Source organism: Hypanus sabinus, chromosome 23, assembly GCF_030144855.1.
Source record: "Hypanus sabinus isolate sHypSab1 chromosome 23, sHypSab1.hap1, whole genome shotgun sequence".
NCBI lineage: Eukaryota > Metazoa > Chordata > Chondrichthyes > Myliobatiformes > Dasyatidae > Hypanus > Hypanus sabinus.
In genome coordinates this window covers 45,358,864-45,385,095 of record NC_082728.1, presented here as the reverse complement: position 1 = coordinate 45,385,095, position 26,232 = coordinate 45,358,864, and the positions used below count along the sequence as shown (strand labels likewise).

At 41.2% G+C, this 26,232-nt stretch overlaps 1 protein-coding gene across 8 annotated transcripts in view; it reads left to right on the top strand.

Moving 5' to 3' along the window:
• LOC132380171 (myosin-16) overlaps positions 1-26,232 on the top strand; it is a 310,593-nt gene that overhangs the window by 187,928 nt on the left and 96,433 nt on the right. For all 8 annotated transcript variants that reach the window (XM_059948830.1, XM_059948832.1, XM_059948831.1 and 5 more), the window contains 2 exons: positions 200-345; positions 3,056-3,146. In XM_059948830.1, coding sequence (XP_059804813.1) covers positions 200-345; positions 3,056-3,146 — 237 coding nt within the window. The remainder of the gene's footprint in view (positions 1-199; positions 346-3,055; positions 3,147-26,232) is intronic.

The following is a 26,232-nucleotide window of genomic DNA, read 5'->3' as shown; positions in this document are numbered from 1 at the left end:
AGAAAGACCTCTAGCTCCATCACGCTTGACACCAGTGCTCTCCGGGGCTGTTCGCAGGACTATGACATATGAATCATATTTTCTTTTCTGTTGTAACAGTGTAAATAAATATTCTCTGGTGTAACCTCTTAAAAATCAGAATTGCTGTAGGTAATTGTGAGAAATTGAAGATTAATTTTAGCCTGTACTTCCTCAACAGTCTGAATACAACTTAGAGGAGGTGAAGCAATTGCGGACAGATTTCGAAAGAGGGAAGCGGAAGCTTGAAGGAGACCTGAAGATGACCATCGACAGCCTAAATGAAATGGAAAAACTGAAAGTTGACCTGGAAGAAGTCATTAAGAAGTGAGTGTTGTTTTCTTTTATTTCTTAATAACTTGTCTGGATGTCTGGAGTCACTTAGCATTTTCATGAAAGGTGTTTATTCAGTATCTCTGAAACCAAGGTTAAAAAAATTATTGAAAATAGCAAAAAAAAAAACCTGCCAATATTTACAAAAATATATCTATCAGAAAACACAATTATGGCTACATACTATGTCCTGGCAGCCCTGAATTCTCTCCTCTCCACTGCTGAAAATGATCTGCCCCATTTATTACACACCAGGACATACTATCTTCAATTACTGATGAACTTAACTGGAGACTACATATGATGCACCCCACAATGTAGTAATAATCATATTAAAAAATAAACTGAAATATCTACTTTAAATCCTTAGATACAGACAACATACAGTATACACATTTGTACATCTCCATCTCCATTAATAAAGAAATTGAATATCCTTTATGGCAGGAGAGCACCATTAAGCAACCCCACTATGAGGATATACCAGGGGGTGGGGGGAGAGACATTGAAGTGTACACACTCAATGCAACAACAGCAGAATGACAATTAAGTGTGTGTATATGTTTGTGCACATGTGTACGGGGTTCACTTACTGAGCACTCTCAATCACAGATATGTTCACAAAGTGCATGATGTAATTGGGCAAAATCTTGGTGCATTTCTTTCCCTGAGACTAGCCTGTGGCTCAAACTTATGAAATATCCCTATAAGTCCTAGCCTACCAAGTGTATGTTCTTTGTGTTCTGCTGCTGTAGCCCATCCGATTCAAGGTTTGACTTGTTGTGCATTTAGAGATGCTCTTCTGCACACCAGTGTCGTAATGCCTGGTTATTTGAGTTATCTTGACCATGTCTGCATGCTTTAATGCATTGAGTTGCTGCCACATGACCAGCTGACTAGATATTAATGAGCAGTTGTTGTCGTGTCCCTAATAAAGTGGCCACAGGGTGTATTTTGATCACTTTGCCTGCCACTCCCATCTCTCCTTTGTATTTTAACCCTAAAACCTAACTGGTAAGACTGCTTCTTTTTATAAGTGCTTCATTCTTGAATCTGAAGATAGTTCTGTTAAAGTTTCTCAGTTGGAAGTGTGGGTTCGGGTGCTTTTGAAGAAGCCACAATAAATTGGTGCAGCTGTTGCGTTATGCAGATGTTGGCTGCATCATCGTTTAGGGAGTGATTGTCTTGGTGGCTGTGTTAGGATCCATCTGCATGCAAATTTAAAAAGATTGAAATTACAATTTTCATTTCTGTTAAGTATTTAATGGCTATTTACCTTGTCCTCATCTGATAGATCAGGTCCTGGATTTTATTACCATCTGATGAAAATAGATCCTTAAATGTTTGCAAATGGTTATTACTCTTAAATAAACAAGATTATATTTTATTTTTTTTTCCAATTTCTGGAAATTCCCCTTCTGATGGATCACTCATTTATGCTGTGTAAAAGTAAAGGGTGTGTTCATTCTAATCTCCTGGGCTTGCTTTCTGGTGATTAAAAGTTGAATGTTTCCTTCTCTGTGGTGTTCTTCAGACCTGAGTAATTACCTGTAACTTAGTGCTGCCTCCTGGGTGGTCTGGTTCACATGGGCTTTGCAGTATTCCATTTGAAGGACTTTGTTATGTGCTTGATAAAAAAAATCAGGCAATGAGCAGAAAATTAATCAAAATTAATTAAAGCAAATTAGGACAAACATCACACTAAACCCTAGAACATTGACATACATTTGCTGATCAAAGAGGTGCTGTTCTTTGGGTGTTATGGTCTTAAATATATGCAAAAAAAAGTAAGAAAGTAGAATTTTGGAGGCATTAGAATATCCTCATATCTTAGGAAATACATCTCTATCTGTGAGTATTATGCAAGCAGAATTTTCAGATTTGCAAACCAGCAAACTATTAAAGCAAATCTTTGGTCAATATGAAGCAATCTAGCTGCTTAATTTTGGCAAGCTGGAGGCCAGTCAGCCCATCAGTTTCATGCCTGCGCTCTAATAAATCCCATTACACCTCTTCCTATTTCTCAGTGCCTCCTCTTTTAGCTAACTATCAACTCCCCATTTTATCCTTTAATCTTTGCCCACACTGAGGTGTGATTCAGAGGCCAATTAATCTTATCAGTGCAATTTTGGCTTTGGGAAGAAACTGGAGCAGCCAGCAGAAATCCACGCAATCCAAGGAAGATCCTGCAAACTCCACATGGAGAGCAGCAGGGGTTGGGATTGAACTTGTCACTGTTTCCCTTCATACTTACAGAAGAGTAAAAGATTTGATCTCTAGGCTAAATTTCTCAGGACATGTGAAATAATTACTAAAAACCATATATGTTCTGTTGAATTAACTCTTAAAGATTTAAGTGTTTTACAGACAGTGGTGGGAATTGAACCCTGATCGCTGGTCACTAATGCTGTAATAGTGTTATGCTAACTGCTACACTACTGTGCGTTCCTAAACTTTAACATGTGTAAATAAATTGATGAATTAGGACATTTTCTACTTAATGTTTCCCTGACCTGTAAATGATACTCATATAATGGTAGATGCTTAGTCCTTTTCAAACTTTTCTACTATTGAAGGTGTCCAAGTACTTCACATCTGAACTCTTACTTTCCCATATATCAAATATATGACTGCCAGATTGTTTCATCTTGAGTACAGTTTTAAAAAAACTTTCATCTATATGAAGTGTGTTTTCTATTTTAAGGAAAGAGCTGGAGATAAGTTCAGTGAACACTAAACTGGAAGATGAACAATCTTTAACTGCTACTCTTCAGAGGAAGATTAAGGAATATCAGGTAAGATGATTTTGCCAGTTGGTCTATAACACTTCATTTCTCTACAAATGTCAGATCTACAGTGTCATTCATTCTGTAGAAATGAATTAAAGCATTAAGGTGAAGAAATTTATCCAGCACAAAACAGGTGTATAGTTAATGGCATTATGACTGGTTCCTGTTAGAAACTAGATCCAAATTTGGCATCTGGGAATAATAGTGGCAGCAGTCCAGCACCAAATTGGCAGCTTGGTTGTTCAGCAGAGTGCCTACCACCCAACCACTGCCCACATTGGGGCTGCAGATGGGAAGTGTGGGTGGCAGGACGGAGATACCAAAGGAGGTGTAAGGCACCTCTTTCCTCTGCTAACTTGTAAGTCACCCTTGTGCAATGTGTAGCACCTGCTTGCCCCCCTCCCCGATCAGCGTCACACGAGCAGATGGTGGACAGTCGTACGAGCAGCTGGTGCATATCACAAATCCTGGTTATGCAACCACTGACGCCTGACAGACATTCTCAGATGGGTACTGATTATATCTGGGGTCATCTACCTTGCTATTGCAAACCATTTATGATGAAAAGTGTGCCAAGAGCAATCATTGCCTTGAAAAGACCACGATCACCCACAACATACAACATGGCACACAATGAACGATGGGGAGTGGGGAAGCAATCTAATGCTTCATTACTTTGTTATTGTTGCATTTGGTTCCAATCTCGTGTTCTATCACCTTTTATCCAATCTGCAGAAATTAGATGCAGATGTGATTTGTAGTTCTATTTGGTGGTTTTCAGCAATTCCTTCCTGAATTGTTGGACAATTGGAAGCAGGTACATTTACACCTCGCTTGCTCATTATTGCTGTTGACCCCTCTTTGAAAGAGCCCAATAATGACACTGAGAGCACTGGATAGAGTAACTGTCTCATAGAGTAACTGAATAGCTGTAAATAATAAATAATGTTTCATTTACACACAAAATGCTGGAGAGACTCAGTGGGTCAGTCAGCATCTGTTGAGGGGAATAGAGGCTGAGACCATTCATCAAAATTGGAAAGAAAATGGAGAAGAACCCAGAATAAGGAGGAGGGGTGAGAGGAGTACAAGCTAGAAGGTGGTTAGGCCAGGCAAGGGGGAAGATGGAGGGGGGGGGCTGTAGTGAAAAGCTAGGAGGTGATAGGTAGATGAGATAAAGGGCTGAAGAAGGCATCTGACAGCAGAGGAGAGTGGACCACAGGAGAAAGGGAAGGGAGGAGGGACACCAGTGGGCAGGTAAGGAGAGAGAAGAGGTAAGTGGGAGGAGGTAGTGATGACGTTCATGCCATCAGGTTGTAGACTACTCAGACATATGGACCACTTCATGAGCCTCCACATCTAGCACAGCATCCTCCACAGCTTCTGCCATCTTCAACGGGATCCTACCACTAACTACCTCTTTACCTTCCTCCACCCCAACACTTTCCACAGGAATCACTCCTTCCATGATTCCTTTGTCCATTTGCCCCTCCCCATTTATCCCCTTCCTGGTACTCAATTCTTTCAAGTGTAAGAACTGCTACACCTGCCCATTCACCTCCTCACTCACCTCCATTCTGGGTCCCAAGAACTCCTTCCTGGTGAGGCAGCACATTACTTTAAGTCTTTCGTGGTCATTTACTGTATCCATTGCTCCTGGTGTGGCCTCCTCTAGATCGATGAGACCCAAAGTAGAGTGGGAGACTGCTTTGTTGAGCACTTTCTCTCTGCAAAAAGCAGGATTTCCTTGTGGCCAACTATTTTTATGTCCAATTCTCATTCTAACATGTCAGTCCATGACACTTTCTACTGCCAAGACGAGGGCACTCTCAGGTTGGAGGAGTAAAACCTCACACCTCCCATTTCGTCTGCGTAGCTTCCAACCTAATGGCATGAATATCAATTTCTCTAACCTGGTATTGCTTCCTTTCCCCCCCCCCCCCACTTCTCTTTCCCTCTTCTTCCATTCCCCATTCTGCCTCCCCTCTTACCCCTTCTCTTCTCCTTGCCTGACCATCACCTACCTCTAGTGCCCCTCCTCCTTCCCTTTCTATCATGGTCCACTCACCTATCGAATTCCTTCTTCAACCCTTTACCTTTTCCACCTATTACCTTCCAGTTTCCCACTTCACCCGCCTTCCCCACCCATCTACCCTCCCGTCACATGGCTTCACCTATTACCTTCTCGCTTGCACTCCTTTCCCCCCCCACCTACCTTCTTATTCTGGCCTCTTCCCCCTTTTCTTTCCAATTCTGGTTAAAGGTCTCAGCCTTCCTTTCCTCAGATGCTTCCTCATCTGCTGAGTTCCTCCAGCAATTTGTCTGTGTTACTCTGGACCCACAGCATCTGCAGAACCTCTTGTGTTAGTGTCCCTTTAATATTATGTTCAGTGTTAATGCATTTTAATCCCATTAATGTAGTCTCTGTGCTAATGTAATGTGTCAAGCATGCAGAATAATGGAGAACTGTGATCATATTATTCCATTGAGGTTTCCAGTAGCCTCAGAGTTAAAGTTACCAACCTCACAATGAGTTGTAGGTGTGGTTCTGCTGTTCGGAATGTGATCACTGAAAGTTAGGGTTGGAATTCTCTCACCACAAATTAATTTCTTGTAAAAGAACATTACGGATTTCAGTAGATAACATCTTATTGTGATATTTTGACTTCAATACAGTGGATTCTGGTTAATCTGGGCAACAACTTATTTTGGACAACTCTTAAAGAACAAAAACAAATTGAGAGAATTGCCAGGATTTGCCTTTGTTTATTTGGGGCATTATGCTGCATAATTGACGCAGGAGACTGTTGCTGAATCTTCTCTAACTAGCATCAGTTCGCGTGTATGTTGTGTGGTCATTAGACACTGCACCGTGCATAGAACAAACAGTTTTTAAATAGCGTTAGTTACATGTGTTTGCATTCAAAAAGCAGTAACTTTTGTCACTGATAGTTGGCGAGAACTAAGCAGTAGGACAGTTCAGAACTATTTTGCTCACTGTGGGTTCAAGCATTCAGGCTTGGAAGTGCCAGAAACGGCCGGGAGTGAAAATTAAACAATTTCACTACTTCAACAATTTAGGAACTACAATGAATTTGAAGGTATTGACAGTCATCTTGAGTGTTCCATTTAGCCCCCACTGGACACTCAGCTAACACCTCTGGCTCCAAGTAGCTGCTTACATGTGACAGCGGCCACACCCCATTACACTTCTTAAACAAGTGTGCTAAACCAGCTGAGGATGGCCGGGCGACTTTTACCCCCATGAGACGGGGACATACCTGCTGTAGTATGCAAAGTCAACTCTGGCAAACTGGGTAGATGAGGTCCACAGTGAGACCCAATGGCCACGAAGGCAGTTCTGCAACACTACATAGAGAGTGAATCACATGATGAAGCAAATCAGGAGGTCATAGTTATTCACTGCAACCTGGGAAGACCAGTTGTGACATCGACTCATCCCCTGGACCTGGACTTTGAATGTCGAGAGAGTGGAATGGCTTTTCCACTTTACAAACTCTCCCACACAGGTTTTCTGTCATCATTGGATGCTATGGACAACCACTGGTAGCATTAGTAGTGTTCTAATTTGATCATTTAATTTCATTTAAATACAAATTTGTTACTCAATTAAATGGTAGTTTGTTTTTTTTTTTGTAGCTTTTTAACTACTTCCATCAAACACTGGCTATTTGGGGCAGCCGCTTAAGTGGCCAAAATATGCTGGTACCAATGTATCTCCGTTACTAGAATCCCCTGCATATCACTGATTCAATTAATCTAAAATTGGTGCCTTGTGGGTGTACATACAATTAAATTAACAATTGGTAAGGATTAATGATGTATTTTAGGAAAACATTAGGTATGTCTTCATTTAAATGTTGTTGCAATATTTGGTATCAATCACTTGCCAAGCAAAATGGACAAATTTTTATATATTGTTATTGTTCCTGATTTCTCAGTATCCAAAATTTATGCTTGTAAAAATTCTGCTTTCATGTTTTAGTTTACAATTAATTTCCAGAGGTAAATCACTTTTAGCGGCAGTTTCAGAGGGACGCTTAAATGAAATATGGAAAATTTTCACGCAGTGGGCAAGGAAATTTTTCTACTTATCAACACATGAAAGTCTGCAGACGCTGGAAACACAAAGCAACACACTCAAAATACTAGGGGAACTCGGAAGTCTCAGCGTTTGTAGAAATGAATAGATAGTTGACATTTTTGGCCAAGGCCCTTCTTCAGCACTGAAAAGGAAGAGGCAGGACGACAGATGTTAGTGGCAACGTTTAATGATCTTAAGCTGTTACAAGGCAACCACTTAGGGGAATCTGCGGCCACAGATAGGCAAGACCAGAAATAGGCGGCAGATTGGCTTCCTGGAAGGATGTTATTGAACCCAGTGCATTTATACAGCAGTCCAGGGATGTGATGCTTACTATTATTGACTCTAGTTACCCTTTTTATTGCTTGAGTTTAATTTCCTCAGGTGCTATGATGGGATTCCAACTCATATTTGTAGATCGGTATCACAGACTTTGGGAGTCCAATCTAGTGGCCTACCCACTGTGCTTCTATTCCCCTTTGTGAGGATCCGACTGAAGATTCTATAGCTGATCAGGCAGATCTCAGAGGCGTTCCCCACTGCCATGATTGGAGTTGATTTTTAGTCTGTCATGTTGAATTTTGTAGCAGTTTAAAATTATTTTACTGTCCAAATTGAAGGTCAATGAGTCAGAAGTCAGAAGGTTTGCTCACACTATATCTTCAACTCTGATGACTGCTGACACTGAGTCACTGCACAAAAACACTCTACCCGACGACCTCGCCAAGAATGAGTTCAGTCGTTTCTCTCATGCGCATTTTGACTGTCAAGATTATTTGGCCATCTATTTTTGAAAGTAGATACTATCTTGCTTGTTTATTGTCAATGCAAAAGAATGTATTTCATTTTCATCAGATTCTGCATAATAACTGTCAACACCTGGACATTCACAATATTTGTCACTTGAGATTTGTTGAATTCTTTCATTTCATCCACGGTGCATTGTAACCAACATGAAAGACATTACTTAGAGCTGTAAAAAATGTTCATGATGAGTTGCTGCTGTTAATCATTTCTGTACTACTTTTTCAGTTAATAAATACTGCTATTTGTTGATTATATTTAGTTGGTTCCAAGTTTATTACTTTAAGAGATTTTTTTGTCTATTATATGTTGTTCAGTTACTGACCTTCAGCACAGTTTCTCAAGTAAAATCTTTTAATGTAATCAATTTTTATTTCTTTTGAATTCCAGTGCTTCCATCCTTGATGAAGTATCACAGATTTCCTCATGCAGACAAATAATATTTCATTGAGTTTCAGAAAAGCTGGAATACTTGAATCTATTGCTCATTTATAGTGTATCCATTCCAGCTGTCTTGCTATTCATCAGTAATAAAACAAGTCATGATGTACCACATTGTTAAAATTAATATTCTGAAATACGTTAGTTTTCACAAAATAAGCTTATGTTTCTATTTGAACTGCTTCTAGAGCATGGTCTATTAATTCCATGGGGTAATTTCTTTCCAAACAAAGGCAAAACACCAAGGACAAACTTTTGCAATAATCATATAAAAGGAGGATGTTCTTGATGGGTTTTATTGCTAAAGTAACCCTATTTGTTTTGATATAGAATTTGCCTTCTAACATATAGTCCATTTACATTGCTGCAAGCAGGCCATAAACAGCTCCTCAGAGGAGACAGTGATGTTGAGCAGAGCTGAAAAATATTTGCTTAGATCTCCGTTTTTTTTTCCTCAATGTATCAGAATTCCTGAAACCACATTCTGGTCTCTATCTTAAGGAGGTGATTCACCAACAGCTGGCAAATCAGTCTTGACTTTGTCAGATTAGTGGTTTCCCCAGTAGTGCAAAGTATATTTTTAAAGGTCTTACTGAAAATGTTCATCTGCACATCTGATTTTGTTCAGTATCTAATGATGCCTTTATTCCAGCCAGCCTTTATGACTCTAATCTTGCGAACAGCTGCTTGAGTGAAGATTATTTTAAAGACATGATAAATTACTGCACAGGATATGAACAAGATAGAACAAGGTAGGGAGGGGGTAAGAAATAAAATGTTATCTATATTCTGGACTTTTACACAGTGAAAATGTTAAAAATTGCAGATACTGGAAAAGTGAAACTTCAGTCAGAATTACTCTAAAAAGATCTAATGTAAATTCAATCAGCTGAAAGGTCTTATTGTGGCAAAACAACTGTATATTTTTATTTTGTTGGATCTTAAGTGTGAACTTGTGCTCTCTGGATTTCTGTTTCATTAATATAAGCACACCGTCATACCAGGCTTTCAGCAGGTATTGGTCAGCCTTTAATATTCAGGGTAAAAATAATCAAATGCCTAAACCAACAGCCATCAAATAAGTTACAAAAGGCAAATACCAAATTTAAAACTACTTTTAAAATTACTTTTATCTGTCACTGTTATTTTTGATAATGCAACTAACTTCTTCCAATACATAAAAGCTCTGAGCAAAATAGAGCATCTTTTGTTGGATATTGTTTGACTGTAGTTAGAGGTTGAAACCGATATGACTGTCATTAAATTGTAATCTGTTTCTTGTCCATTAATTGCAGACAATGAAGCCTTTCTTCATTGTACTGTTCAAAGCAGAGGGTTTTGTTCCACAAATAAAATTCTGCAAAGGGAGATGGGCTTAAATAAGCCTAGGGATTCGTCAGACAGGCTGATAATGACATTGAGATATGGACCCCATATGGTATATCTCAGATACAGTGACTACCAGATGAATAATCAAGAGATGCCAGTTCAGATCCCACCATTACAACTGTGAAATTTAAATCCAGTTAAAATATTCTGGAATTGAAAATTGAAGTTGGCCTTAGTGATAATGACTAAAACAATGGAATTGTTATACGAAATCGCCTGGAGGGAATCTGAAGCCCTCACTAGGTCCATTCTGCATGTAATTCCAGCAAGGCAGTGAGTTGTACAGTGGTATACGTAGGGACCAGACTTGGCCACAGCCCTTGAATCCTCTCCATGTTCAGTAAGAGTGTAACTGATCTACGTATATAGAACCATTTCTGTCAAATTATAACATTTCACTTCCTGCTTTCCATGAATTTATCTTCCTCTGCCCTAAAAACAATTCAAAGACTCCGCTTCTACCACTGTTTAGTACATAGATTATTACACCACCATACAAGTCCTTCAGCTTATATTGCTGTGCTGACCTTTTAACCTACTTAAGATCAATCTGGCCCTACTCTCTCACGTAGCCTTTCATTTTTCTATCATCCAAGGTTCCCTAATGTATCTGCCTCTAATACCACCCATGGAAGTGTGTTATATGCACTCACCATTTTCAGTGTAAAATTAAAACTTACATTTGACATCACCCCCCCCCCGCATACTTCAACTACATTTAAGTATTGCCCCTTAGTATTAACAATTTCTTCCCTGGGTATCTATGCCTCTTGCTATCTTATACACCTTTATCATGTTACTTTGCATCCTTCTTTGCTCCAAAGAGAAAAGTTTTAGCTCACTCAAACAATAAGCCATGGTCTCTAATCCAATTATTATCCTGGTAAGCCTCTCTGCATACTCTCTAAACCTTCTGCATCCTTACTATAATGAAGCAATCAGAACTAAACACGGTATTCCAATTGTGATCTAACTGGGATTTAAAGAGCTGCAACATTACCTCACGGCTCTTGAATTCAGTCCTCTGACTAATGAATACTAACACACCATGTGCTTCCTTAACCACCCTATCAAATTGCATGGCCAATTTGAGGGATCTATGGACATAACTCCAAAATCTCTCTGATCCTTTGCACTACTAAGAATCCAGCCATTAACCCTGTTCTAAACCTTCCGAAGAGCAACTTTAACTTTAACTTTTCTGGGTTGAAATCCATCTGCCTCTGCTCATCCCAGCTCTGCATCCTATCACTATCCCATTTGAACCTATGACTGCCTTCTTCAATATCCAGAACAGCACCAACCTTGATGTCATCTGCAAACATACTAACCCAGTTTTCCACTTCCACACCCAAGTCATTTACAAAAATCATAAAGAGCAGGGATCACTGTGGAACCCACTGGTCACTGACCTGCGGGCAGAATGCTCCCTCCATCTACTACCACCTGCTGCTTTCTATATACAAGCCAATTCTGTATTTTGCAGGATCCCATACCTTCTGGCTTTCTGAATGAGCCCACCATGAGGAACCTTTTCAAATGTCTTACTGAAATCCATGTACACCACATCCACTGCTTTACTTTCATTTAGTTTATCATTTCCTGAAAGAAGTGAAAATGACCTGCCACTCACAAAGCCATGCTGACTATCACTAATAAGACTATGCTTCTCCAAATGCTCCTCTTGAAGGAACCTGTCCAATAGTTTTTCACACCACTGACATAAGACTAACTGGCCTGTAATTCCCAGAATTATCCCCTTTACCTTTCTTAAACAAAGGATTAATGTTTATCTTGTACTACCCTGTGGCAAATTAGCATGCAAATAGCATCACCAAAGACACAACAATCTCTTCCCTCTCCCCTCGTAGTAACCTGGGGTATATCCCGTCTGGTCCCAAATATTTTTTCAAAATTGCAGCACATTTTCTTTCTTAATGTTGACATGTTCTAACATATCAGCTTATTTTACATTGTCCTTGCATTCAAAATTAGGTTTATTATCACCGGCATGTGACATGAAATTTGTTAACTTAGCAGTAGCAGCAGTTCAATGCAAGACATAATATAGAGGAGAAAAAACTAAATAAAATAACAATAAAGAAAGAAATTACAGTATATGTATATTGAATAGATTTAAAATCTTGGAAGAAACAGAAACACTTTTTTTTTTAAAAAGTGAGGTAGTGTCCAAGGGTTCAAGGGGTTATGTCCATAGATCCATTTGTCAAAGATCCTCTCACTGATGAATACTGAAGCAAAGGGGTAGTGTGAAATTGTGCACGGAGGACAATGAGGTAATTAAAGACCTCTGTCTGTACTGGAAAGATGATAGTATTCCAAGGCCCAATGTTGGTCATTTTCAGGATAATATTGTTACTCTACACATTCCAAGATGCATTAATGAGAACATTCCTGGCATGCCCGGTGAAATGTCCAACGTGATGCCCAACAAAGGGGAAATGGTCATTATCATATTGGTCTCAGGATGGTGCTGAGCTGCAGTCCCTGTCAAGGTTGTGGCTCAAACTCAGTTGTTTTCTTAGATGTCTTCTTAGTTGTTAACTTAAATGTAAGAAGGCGTACAGTGTATTGGCATTCATCAATACTGGAACTGAATTTAGGAGCCAAGAGGTTATGTTGCAGCTATCTAGGACCCTGGTCAGACCCCACTTGGAGTACCATGCTCAGTTCTGGTTGTCTCACTACAGGAAGTGTGTAGAAGCCATAGAAAGGGTGCAGATGAGATTTACAAGGATGTTGCCTGGATTGGGGAGCGTGCCTTATGAGAATAGGCTGAGTGAACTCGGCTTTTTCTCCTTGGAGCAAAGGAGGATGAGGGGTGACCTGACAGAGCTGTACAAGATGATGAGAGGCATTGATCGTGTGGATAGTCAATGACTTTTCCCTAGGGCTGAAATGGTTGCCACAAGAGGACACAGGTTGAAGGTGCTGGGGAGTAGGTACAGAGGAGATGTCAGGGGCAAGTTTTTTACCCAGAGAATGGTGAGTGCATGGAATGGGCTGCCAGCAGGGGTGGTGGGGTCTCAAGACTTTTAAGGGACTTTTGGATAGGTACATGGAGCTTAGAAAAATAGAGGGCTATAAGTAAGCCTATTAATTTCTAAGGTCGGGACACTTTCGACACAACTTCGTGGGCCAAAGGGCCTGTATTGTGCTGTAGGTTTTCTATGTTTCCTAGGATCGTAGTGACAGGCATGTGGGGGAGTTGGATGTCAGGCCAGAGTCTAGGCTTCTGCTCCATGTTCATAGACACAATAATGTGGATGTGTGATGAAGGGCATCTGTGGATGGATGTCAGGCTGCTGACTAGTGATGATGAGGGCTGGTGGCCCCCACATTGCCCCCTCAGGTCAGTGAACAGTCACTGGATTCCAGGATCACAGTTCTGTAAGAACAGGAGGTATGTTCTCTTTTGGAAGAGGACAGCGAGGCTTTGAGAGGAAGTGCGGCGGCGGCCATTTTCAAATTGTCCAATTGCGTCTCAGATCGGAGTTCTGAGAGGCGGGACTGCGCAGGCGCGTGAGGAGGCCTGGGAAGGAGGGAAGATATAAAAAGAACGCAGCCTTAAGAAGCGGGCAGCGGAGTGCGCCGGGAGCAGTGTAGGGCTTGGGCTCAGGGGGCTTAGGCGGAAGAGGGCACAGTAGGCTTATCTTTTAGTTGTTATTTTTCAGTTATTCGGGAAGTATGAGTGTGAGGGCAGCTTGTTGTTCCCGGTGTCGGATGTGGGAGGTCCTGGAGTCTCCGAGCCTCCCAGACGTCCACATCTGCGCCTGGTGCACCGAACTGCAGCTCCTGAGGGACCGAGTTAGGGAACTGAAGCTGCAGCTCGATGACCTTCGCCTGGTCAGGGAGAGTGAGGAGGTGATAGAGAGGGGTTACAGGCTGGTGGTCACTCCAGGGCCACGGGAGGCAGATAGGTGGGTCACGGTCAGGAAGGGGAAGAGGCAGGTACTAGAGAGTACCCCGGTGGCTGTACCCCTTGACAATAAGTACTCACGTTAGAGTACTGTTGGGGGAGGGACAGCCTTCCTGGTGGAAGTGACAGTGGCCGGGCCTCCGGCACAGAGGATGGCCCTGTAGCTCAGAAGGGTAGGGATAGAAGAAAGAGGACCATAGTAATAGGAGACTCGATAGGGGTTCAGACAGGCGGTTCTGTGGAGGTGATCGGGAGTCCCGGATGGTAATTTGCCTCCCTGGTGCCAGGGTTTGGGACATTTCTGATCGTGTCCAAGATATCCTGAAGTGGGAGGGTGAGGAGCCAGAGGTCGTGGTACATGTAGGTACCAATGACATAGTAGGAAAGGGGAAACGAGAGTATAGGGAGTTAAGAAGGCAGTTAAGAAGAAGGACCGCAAAGGTAGTAATCTCGGGATTACTGCCTGTGCCACGCGACAGTGAGAGTAGGAATAGAATTAGGTGGAGGATGAATGCGTGGCTGTGGGATTGGAGCAGGGGGCAGGGATTCAAGTTTCTGGATCATTGGGACCTCTTCTAGGGCAGGCGTGACCTGTTCAAGAAGGACGGGTTACACTTGAATCCTGGGGGGACCAATGTCCTAGCAGGGAGGTTTGCTAGGGCTACAGGGCAGACTTTAAACTAGTAAGATGGGGGGGGGGGGGGGCGGGAATCAATTTGAGGAAACCATGGGAGAGGAGGTTAGTTCACCAGTAGAGCAAGTAAATAGACAGTGTGTGAGGGAGGAAAGGCAGGTGATGGAGAAGGGATGCGCTCAGCCCGAAGATGTAGGGGAGAAGAAAGAAAAGGATAATAAATTTGAATGCATTGTTAGGGATGAAAAGAGAGGAGGGGGTGGAGAGTATCTTAAATGTATCTATTTTAATGCTAGGAGCATTGTAAGAAAGGTGGATGAGCTTAAAGCGTGGATTGATACCTGGAATTATGATGTTGTAGCTATTAGTGAAACATGGTTGCAGGAAGGGTGTGATTGGCAACTAAATATTCCTGGATTTAGTTGCCTCAGGTGTGATAGAGTAGGAGGGGCCAGAGGAGGAGGTGTTGCACTGCTTGTCCGAGAAAATCTTATGGCGGTTCTTTGGAAGGATAGATTAGAGAGCTCCTCTAGGGAGACTATTTGGGTGGAATTGAGGAATGGGAAGGGTGTAGTAACATTGATAGGAGTGTATTATAGACCATCTAATGGGGAGCGTGAGTTGGAAGAGCAAATGTGTAAGGAGATAGCAGATATTTGTAGTAAACACAAGGTGGTGATTGTGGGAGATTTAATTTTCCCACACGTAGACTGGGCTGGATGGTTTAGAGTTGAAATGTGTGCAGGATAGTTTTTTTGCAACAATACATAGAAGTACCGACTAGAGATGGGGCAGTGTTGGATCTCCTGTTAGGGAATGCGATAGGTCAGCTGACAGATGTATGTGTTGGGGAGCACTTCGGGTCCAGCGATCACAATAGCATTAGCTTCAATATAATTATGGAGCAGGACAGAGAAAGGCTAACTTTTGAGGAGATGTGAAGGGATTTAGGGAGAGTGGATTGGGTCAAGTTGTTTTATGGGAAGGATGTAATAGAGAAATGGAGGTCATTTAAGCGTGAAATTATGAGGGTACGGAATCTTTATGTTCCTGTTAGGTTGAAAGGAAAGGTTAAAGGTTTGAAAGCACTATGGTTTTCAAGGGATATTAGAAATTTGGTTCGAAAAAAGAGGGATGTCTACAATAGATATCGGCAGCATGGAGTAAAGGAATTGCTCGAGGAATATAAAGAATGTAAAAGGAATCTTAAGAAAGAGATTAGAAAAGCTAAAAGAAGATACGAGGTTGGTTTGGCAAATAAGGTGAAAGTAAATCCGAAAGGTTTCTACAGTTATATTAAAAGCAAGAGGATAGTGAGGGATAAAATTGTCCCCTTAGAGAATCAGAGTGGTCAGCTATGTGTGGAGCCGAGGGAGATGGGAGAGATTTTGAATGATTTCTTCTCTTCGGTATTCACTAAGGAGAAGGATATTGAATTGTGTAAGGTGTGGGAAACAAGTAAGGAAGTTATGGAACCTATGACAATTAAAGAGGTGGAAGTACTGGCGCTTTTAAGAAATTTAAAAGTGGATAAATCTCCGGGTCCTGACAGGATATTCCACAGGACCTTGAGCGAAGTTTGTGTAGAAATAGCAGGAGCTCTGACTGAGTTCTTTAAGATGTCATTAGAAACTGGGATTGTGCCGGAGGATTGGCGTATTGCTCATGTGGTTCCGTTGTTTAAGAAGGGTTCTAGAAGTAAGCCTAGCAATTATAGACCTGTCAGTTTGACATCAGTGGTGGGTAAATTAATGGAAAGTATTCTTAGAGATAGTATTAATAATTATCTGGATAAACGGGATCTGATTAGGAGTATCCAGCATGGATTTGTGTGTGGAAGGTCATGTCTGGCAAACCTTATTGAATTTTTTGAAGAAGTTACGAGGAATGTTGACAAGGGTAAGGCTGTGGATGTAGTCTATATGGACTTCAGCAAAGCCTTTGACAAAGTTCCACATGGAAGGTTAGTTAAGAAGGTTCAGTCATTAGGTATTAATGCTGGAGTAATAAGATGAATTCAACAGTGGCTAGATGGGAGATGCCAGAGAGTAGTGGTGGATAATTGTTTATCGGGATGGAGGCCGGTGCCTCAGGGATCTGTTTTGCACCCAATGTTGTTTGTAATATACATAAATGATCTGGATGATGGGGTGGTAAATTGGATTAGTAAGTATGCCGATGATATTAAGGTAGGAGGTGTTGTGGATAATGAGGTGGGTTTTCAAAGCTTGCAGGGAGATTTATGCCAGTTAGAAGAATGGGCTGAACGTTGGCAGATGGAGTTTAATGCTGAGAAGTGTGAGGTTCTACATTTTGGCAGGAATAATCCAAATAGAACATACAGGGTAAATGGTAGGGCATTGAGGAATGCAGAGGAACAGAGAGATCTAGGAATAACAGTGCATAGTTCCCTGAAGGTGGAGTCTCATGTAGATAGGGTGGTGAAGAAGGCTTTTGGAACGCTGGCCTTTATAAATCAAAGCATTGAGTACAGAAGTTGGGATGTAATGTTAAAATTGTACAAGGCATTGGTAAGGCCAAATTTAGAATATTGTGTGCAGTTCTGGTCACCGAATTATAGGAAAGATAGCAATAAATTAGAGAGTGCAGAGACGATTTACTAGGATGTTACCTGGGTTTCAGCACTTAAGTTACAGAGAAAGGTTGAACAAGTTAGGTCTCTATTCATCAGAGCGTAGAAGGTTGAGGGGGGATTTGATCGAGGTATTTAAAATTTTGAGAGGGATAGATAGAGTTGATGTGAATAGGCTGTTTCCATTGAGAGTAGGGGAGATTCAAACGAGAGGACATGATTTGAGAGTTAGGGGGCAGAAGTTTAAGGGAAACACGAGGGGGTATTTCTTTACTCAGAGAGTGATAGCTGTGTGGAATGAGCTTCCTGTAGAAGTAGTAGAGGCCAGTTCAGTTGTGTCATTTAAGGTAAAATTGGATAGGTATATGGACAGGAAAGGAGTGGAGGGTTATGGGCTGAGTGCAGGTAGGTGGGACTAGGTGAGATTAAGAGTTCGGCACGGACTAGGAGGGCTGAGATGGCCTGTTTCCGTGCTGTGATTGTTATATGTTATAAGGACAGGTGTCCCCTTGGTACAGGTGGCCCCCGTTTTTCGAATGTTCGCTTTATGACAACTCGCTGTTACGAAACACTCACATTAGTACCTGTTTTCGCTAACCAAAGAGGATTTTCACTTTTACGAAAAAAGATGCCCGCTTTATACATGTGTTTACCCTGAGAAAGACTACCGTGACCGTGAAGCCTTGTGCAGGCAGTTCTTTGCGCATGCGTGTATGTGCCGATTTTTTTTTTTCTTCTTCTCTCCAAATCGATCTGGCTCGCTGTTTTCCTGAGTTTGGTAAGTGAAACTACACCATACCTACAATATTTCTACTTTATATAGGGTGTATATTTATCATATCATTCCTGCTTTTACTGTATGTTAGTGTTATTTTAGGTTTTATGTGTTATTTGCTTTGATTTGGTAGGTTTTTTTGGGTCTGGGAATGCTCAAAATTTTTCCCATATAAATTGATGGTAATTGTTTCTTCAATTTACGACATTTCGGATTACAAACAGTTTCATAGGAATGCTGTACCTTCGGATAGCAGGGGAAAACTGTACCAGAATTTGAAGTTGAGGATCCCATAATTGGCCAGTCTGGAGTTCAAGGACTGGAGTTTGAGTGCTAATTCATGGTCCCCATTTATGTTCATCAGTGAGACCTGAGATTGATACCAAAGGGCAATTAGAAGTTGCGGTGTAATGCCCAGAGCCCTGGGTCTGCAAGTACACTGGGGAAGTGGAAAGTCCATTGTCTGTGAATCCCCAGGTCTGCTGGAGGCTAGAGACTGGAGATGGCCTGTTCTAAATTTGTCAGACTATGTGTGTGCATGGGTGTATGGGAGGGAGGAATGGGACTTGTTTTGTTGCTTTTGGTGTTCTGCTTCATTGTGTTCTGCAACTATATTAGGTACAACTGCTCGTTAATGTAAATACCTGATAGGCCAATCATGTGGCAGCAACTCAATGCATAAAAGCATGCAGACATGGTCGTGATAAGGCTGCACTTAGGTTGGAGAAATAACAACTTGTATTTCATTTGGGTAGCCTCAAACCTGATGGTGTGGACATCAATTTCTCAAATTTCCAGTAATACCTCACCCCATTACTATTTCCCATTCCCTTCTACCTCTTTCCTGCTATCTCCTTGCCCGCCCATCACCTCCCTCTGGTGCTCCTATTTCCCCCCCCCCCACCCCCATTTTCTTTCATTGGCAATCTATCTCTTTCACCAATCAACTTCCTAGCTCTTTGCTTCATCCTTCAAGTTTCACCTATCGCTTGGTGTTTCTCTCTCCTCTCCCCCCCCCCCCCAGCTTTCAAACCTACTCCTCAGTTTTTTTTTCCTCTCCAGTCCTGCTGAAAGGTTTCAGCCCGAAATGCCAACTGTACGTTTTTCCATGGACGCTGCCTGGCCTGCTGAGTTCTTCCATCATTTTGTGTGTGTTGCAGTAACTAAGATAACCAGGCATTACAATAGTGGTGCAAAAAGGAGCCTCCCCAAACACACAGAATGTAGAACTTTGAAGTGGATGGGCTACAGCAACAAAAAAAACCCACACCGGGTTCCACTGCTGTTCTTAATAAAGTGGGGAGTGAGCGTGCATTGTTCTGCAGAATATCATCGCCTTGTTATGTTGCCACCAGAATGAGTGGCAACATTTGTAGGTTGCCCCAGCACATCCATAGGTTGTGTTGGTTATTGAGGCAAACATCACATTTCATTGTGTGCTTCAATGTACATGTGGTGAGTAAATTTGAATCTATGGGAGGAATAGGGATAGGATTAATTTTCAACCATTTCAACCTGAGGGAAATCAACTTGATTTAATTTCTATGCATACATTGATATCTTGGCTTTTCTTGCAATAACAAAAGAAATAGATATTTATAGATTCTTTCATGACACAATGATACTTAAGATTGAGCTGTAGCCACACAAAACAGAAGGTAAAGAGTCTAAGGTTGAGATGCATCTCCACTCATGGCCCCTCAGCACCTTCATCTTCTCTGGGAAGACCAGATGGAACTATCATTCTATGTAAAATCTAAGTACTATCAAATAATAATGCAGTGTCTGGTGAAATCCTAACCAGTGAAACTGCTCAGATCTTGGAGAAATAAATCTACATTGTGGAATTTCAGCTCCTTTATACAGGCTTTTGTTTTAACCACAAACCAACTGCCAGTGAATTAGTCTCCCACAAAGGTAGTATTTCACGCAATGCCACTGTCTCTTTCAGTTTTTGACTTTAACACTATGCTTCTACTTTCTTTATTCCTGGCCATGTGCCCACATCTGACTTCTTGGTTGTATTTTGTTGAAAATTGTTCCAAGATCCCTGCAGCCAACTGCTCAGTGTCAGCATCCTGCCTCTTAAAGTTGCCACAGTGACCTATCAAAGAACAGGACACTTCATTTGATGGGGAAAAAAATTGTCTTTGGAGCCTATGCAGTTTTTGTTTTGAAGCATTTAAGTAGTAAGACTAGAAAACACTAAGACCATAAAACCATAACATATAGGAGCAGAATTAGGCCCTCGATTAGGCCTGCTCCGCCATTTCATCATTGCTGATCCAATTTTCCTTTCAGCCCCAATCTCCTGCCTTCTCCCTGTATCCCTTCATGCCCTAACCAATCAAGAATCTATCAAACTCTGCCTCAAATATACATGAAGACCTGACCTCCACAGCTATTTGTGGCAAAGAATTCCACAGATTCACCACCCTCTGGCTAAAGAAATTCCTTCTCACCTCCATTCTAAAAGGATGTTCTCTATTCTGAAGCTGTCCCCTCTGGTCTTAGACTCTCCTACCGTAGGAGACATCCTGTCCATGTCCACTCTGTCAAGGCCTTTCAATGTCTGATAGGTTTCAATTAGGTCACCCCCTCATTTTTCTGAATTCTCATGAATATAGGCCCAGAGCCATCAAATGCTCTTCATATGTCAAGCTGTTCAATTCTGAAACCGTTTTCATGGATCTCTTTTGAGCCCTGTCCAGTATCAGAGTGTCCTTTTCTAAGATAAGAGGTCCAGAACTGCTCACAATAGTCCAAGCGAAGCCTCACCAGCTCTTTATAAAGTCTCAACATTACATCCTTGCTTTTATATTCTAGTCCTCTTGAAATGAATGCTAACATTGCATTTGCTTTCCCCATCACACTGCAAGTTAACCTTTGGGGAATCTTGCATAAGGACTTCCAAGTCCCTTTGCATCTCCATTTTTTTTGTATTTTCTCTCCACTTAGAAAATGGTCAACCTTTTTATTTCTTCTACCAAAGTGCTTAACCCTACACTTCCCAACACTGTATTCCATCTGCCATTCTTTTAATTGGCCATTCTCTTAATCTGTCTAAGTCCTTCTGTAGCCTTTCTACTTCCTCAAAACTATCTGCCCCTCCAGCTATCTTCATATTGTTTGTAAACTTTGCAACATAGCCATCAGTTCCATCATCCAAATCATTGACATATAACATTAAAAGAATCGGTCCCAACATAGACCCCTGTGGAACACCACTAGTCACCAGGAGCCAGTGAGAAAAGGTTCCCTTTAATCTCACTCTTTTCCTCCTGCCAGTCAGTCACTGCTTTATCCATACTAGAATTTTTCTTGTAATAACATGAGTTTGTAGCCTGTTAAGCAGCCTCATATGTGGCACCTTTTCAAAACCTTTCTGAAAGTCAAAGTACACAACATCAACAGATTCTCTCTTGTCTATCCTGCTTGTTACCTCTTCAAAGAACTCCAACAGGTTAGTCAGGCAAGATTTTCCCTTGAGGAAATGATGCTGACTATGGCCTATTTTATCATGTGCCTCCAAGTACCCTGAAACCACATCCTTAATAATCAACTCTACAGCTTCTATAGTATCCAGGACATCTTCAAAGAGTGATGCTTCAAAAAGGCAGCATCCGTCATTAAAGAACCTCATCACCCAGGACATTTCCTGTTCTCATTGTTACTATCAGGAGGGAAATACAGGAACTTGAAGGCACACACTCAACCATTCAGGAGCAGCTTCCCTTCTGCCATCTAATTTCTGAATGGACATTGAACCCATGAACACTAACTCACTACTTTTTTATTTTTGCATTACTTATTTAATTTAACTATTTAATATGTAAGTATCTACTGTAATTCACAGTTTTTTCCTCTAGTATTATGTATTGCATTGTACTGCTGCTGCAAAACACTGAATTTCATGACATATGCTGGTGATATTAAACCTCATTCTGAAGTCTGCATCCTATGTTTAACGTGGACATCAACACTTAGAAAATACATTCCTTTTTAAAAAAAAAACATTCAAAAGTCGCATGTAAATCGAGCAATACAGTATTCTTCAGAGGGGGCTGCCATAGATCTACTGATCTTTATTCCTTTTGACTTTGCCATCTATTCACAGTTCTTAGTTTTTAGGAATCTAGCTGTGTAGCATCCTGTTCCTGCAGAAGTAGTCTGGAAACTGGATGTCGTTTATGTTATTTCCAGGTTTATGTCACTCTGGAAGTTCAACTCACATTTCCTTTACTCATACACATCTGAGGGAATTTCTGGTCAAAATGTGCACCAGACCACGTAATTTTGAAGCACCCCAAGGAAATTAATCTCAATGGCAACCATCTTAGCATTGCAACCATCCAAGCTACACTTGGGTAAGTTCTTTACCTATCCCCTCCACTTCAAACCTTCCACCCTAACCTTGATACCAACACCTCCATTTCTCTGATCCCCAGTCCCATTCAGACTAACCACACCCTATTTCACTATTGGCCAATTCTCCACTGGGCATATGTACCTACCCATTACCTATCACAAGGTTTGAATATCTGGCCAGCATTCATCTCCCAAGTCCATTATGCCTTCAGTATCTGGCCACTTCTCTCCTCAGCTCTTGATCAGTCATTTGAATGTCTACCAATCACCCGTGGAGAACTAATTATGAGTCCTCTCTCACCTTTAACCCCTCTTGAACAGAATTATGGAATAGACAAAAACCAAAAGGCTGGAGGAACAGTGGTTCAGACAATATCTGAAGGGAAATGGGCAGTCAACTTTTTGGGTTGGAGCTCGACCTAGACTGAGAAGAAGGGAGACAGTTGGTATAAAAGGAAGGGATGGAGCAAGACCTGGCAAGAGATAGGTTGATGCAGGGGTTGTCATTACTAGGAGAAGGCGGTTGCGAAACTGGAATGTCTGAAGGTAGATTAGTCATCTGGACCAGATGGACTACGCACAAGTGCTCTGAAAGGTGTGGCTGAGGAGGTTGGGAAGCATTGGTAATGATCTTTCAAGAATCAGTAGATTCTAGCATGGCTCCGGAGGACTGGAAAATTGCAGATGATACTCAGAGGCAGAAGAAAGGAAATTATAGGCCAGTTAGTCTGGCCTAGTGGTTGGGAAGATGTTGGAGTGGATTGTTAGCAGTTTGGGGTACTTGTAGGCACATGATAAAATAAGGCCATAAGATAAAGAAGCAAAATTAGGCCATTTGGCCCATTGAGTTTGCTCTGCCATTTCATCATGGCTGATCCATTTTCCCTCTCAGTGCCATTCTTCTGTCTTCTCCCTGTATCCATTCATGCCCTGACTAATCAAGAATTTATCAACCTCTGCCTGAAATACATCCAGTGACGCCCTCCACAGCTGCCTATGGCAACAAATTCCATATATTCACCACTCTCTGGCTAAAGATATTCCTCATCTCCATTCTAAAAGGACACCCCTCTATCTTGAAGCTTAGACTCTCACACAATAGAAAACATCCACTACACACGCACTCCACTCAGGCCTTTCAAAGTTTGATACTTTCAATGAGGTCATCCCTCAGTCTTTTAAATTCCAGTGAATACTGGCCCAGAGCCATCAAACGCTCTTTATATGATGAGCCTTTCAATCCCAGAATCATCTTCGTGAACCATCTTGTCTGATCGATCATCCCCTACAATGATATCCAAAATGGTGTCCTGTTATTGTGGGGAACACCTAGAAAGGTGCCCATTCCCTTTCCCTTTCCCTCTCCCTCTCCCAACAGTCACCCAGCTACCTGCCTCCTGCAACATTGATGTGGCTGCCTTCCTAGAGCTATCTATCAATTCCTCATTCTCCCGAATGGTCCATAGGTCATCCAGCTGCAGCTCCAGTTCCCTAACGTGCTCTGTAAGGAGCCACAGATGAATGCACTTCTCATAGATTTAATCATTGGGGACACCGAAGGTCTCCCTGATTTCTCACGTTGTGCAGTGGAGCACACACTGCCCTGGGATCCATTCTCACTACTCTACCAATGCAGTAATGAAGAAACTTAGCCAAAATCTCAACCTATCCTCTGTCTCTTCTCACCAAAACTTATTGTTGCAATGACTCAGTTCCCCACTCTAAATGAATAAATGCAAGAAGTATTAAGAACTAAGTTAGTGAGCTGGAATTAAATGCAAATGTGTGTAAGTATGATATTATCGCAATACTGGAAACCCGGCTGATCTCAAAGGATGGTGATGAATATAGTATTAAGCAATATACTTAGGAAGGATAGACAAGATCATGAAGGTGAATGAGTAGCCATATACATAAGAGAGAATTTAAACATGAGGCTGCTTATGATAGGAGATGAATTGAGACTTGAAGATATCTGAATTAGAAAGCTATAAGGATAAAGGGATAATATTGGGTTATGTTAGACCTGCTAATGCTGATAGTGATTTTAATAAACACACACAAAATGCTGGAGGAACTCAGCAGGTCAGACAGCATCAAAAGGAAACATTAGACATTTCAGGGAGAGACCCTTTATCAGATTATCTGATAGGAAAGAAACGTCAAGGAGTAAGTTAAGTGTATTAGGAATAATAGTGGGGTTTTAAATTATTCAGAGAACATACTCTTAACTCGTATTTTGCTAAGGTATTCACCTGCGAGGATGTTAGCAATATGCAGTTAAGTATAGAGAAAAATAAGGTTGTTTTAAGTGACCTAGATGTCTTAGAAACTGAGATCCTGCTTCAGCTGAAATAGCTGAAAGTTAATAAATGTCCAGGGTCAGACAACATGCATCCAAAGGTACCTAATGAGTATTTTTCAAAAGTTATTGAAGACTAGTGAAATCTCTAAGGACTGGAGATGGGCTAACGTTGTCCCAGTACATGAGAATAGTGACCTCACTGACCCTGGTAACTATAGACCAGTAAGCTTAATGTGCATTGCAGGCAAGATAATGGAAGCAATGATAAAGAATGAGATGGAGAAGCAGCTGATAAGAACAGGCATGTTAGCTGAAAGCCAGCATGGGGAGATCATGTTTTACCAGTACACTGAAGTTTCAATGAAGAGGCAATTAAAATTTATGATAATAGAGCAGTCAATATGATTTACTTGGACTCACAGGAGGCTTTTGACAAGGTTACCCCCCCCCTCCCCCCAAAGAGGTTAATTATCAATTATCAGTTTACAGGAGATAGGAATTCAGGGAAAGATATGTGAATGGGTGCAGAATTTGCTCAGAAGCAGAAAACTAGGAATTATGGTGAAAAGATCATTTTCACACCTAGTAAATGTTACAAGTAGAGTTCCGTAGGGATTGGTTTCTGGGCTGCTGCTGCTTTTAATTTACATTAATGATTTGGATAAGCGCATAAACTAGTAAAGTTTGTCGATGACACAAAATTAGGGGAGGTGGGCAGACAACATTCAAGCAGCAGAATCCATATAGTTAGATCTAAACAAAAACCAGATGTGGGCAGATGAATGGCAGATGAAATTTAATGTAAGTAAATGTAAAGTGTTACCTGTTGGAAGTAGAAATATTAGATATAAATATACAAAGAGGGTCTTGAGTTAAAAAGTGCACTGTAAGTGAAGGATTTGGGTATCCTGGTAGACTCATCACTATCAACATCGAGACAATGCACAGAAGAGATCAGGAAGGCTAATAGAATGTTGGGGTATATAATATGCTCAAGTGATGAGATGTTCTCTTTAAGCTGTATAATGCACTTGTTAGGCCACACCTTAAATACTGTGTAAAATTTTGGTCTCCATATTGTGTGAGGAATGTGAAGGCACTGGAGATAGTCCAAAAAAGGGTAACTAGCCTCGTTCCAGGCTTGCAGGGTATGCGCTATGAAGAAAGATTGAATGATTTAAATACTTTTAGCATAAGTAGAGGGAGAATGAGAAGAGACATGAAAGAAGTGTTCAAAATCATTAATGGTACAAGTAGATGCCAGCTGCTACATCAAAATTAATCCATCAACCAGGACATAGGACCAAAGGTAGAGACCAGTTAAAGGGAGATTTCAGACTAACATCAGGAAGCATTTTTTACACAGCAAGTTGTGGACACATGGAACAAACTACTTAGTTGTGTAGTTGAGAGTAATACCTTAGAGAATTTCAAATCTAAACCTGATAGTTATTTCAACACTCTGTGAAAAGGAATTTGGCAAGCTTTGTCAGGCCGAATGACTTAAGCTTTCTAATGTTCTAACCCTGTCCCACTCCACCAATAGTTGTTCTACTTAAATCTAACTTTTTAATGGCCTTTGCCAGTTGCGTAATTACGCGATCAACTTAATACTGAACAGAAACTCCAGACAGGCTCCGTTCTTTAATTCTCCTCTATCATGCTAAGTAATGGCTCCTGATACTCTAAACTAGTTTGATAGAGGATATACTAGATCTACAACTGTAGGTTGCATCTA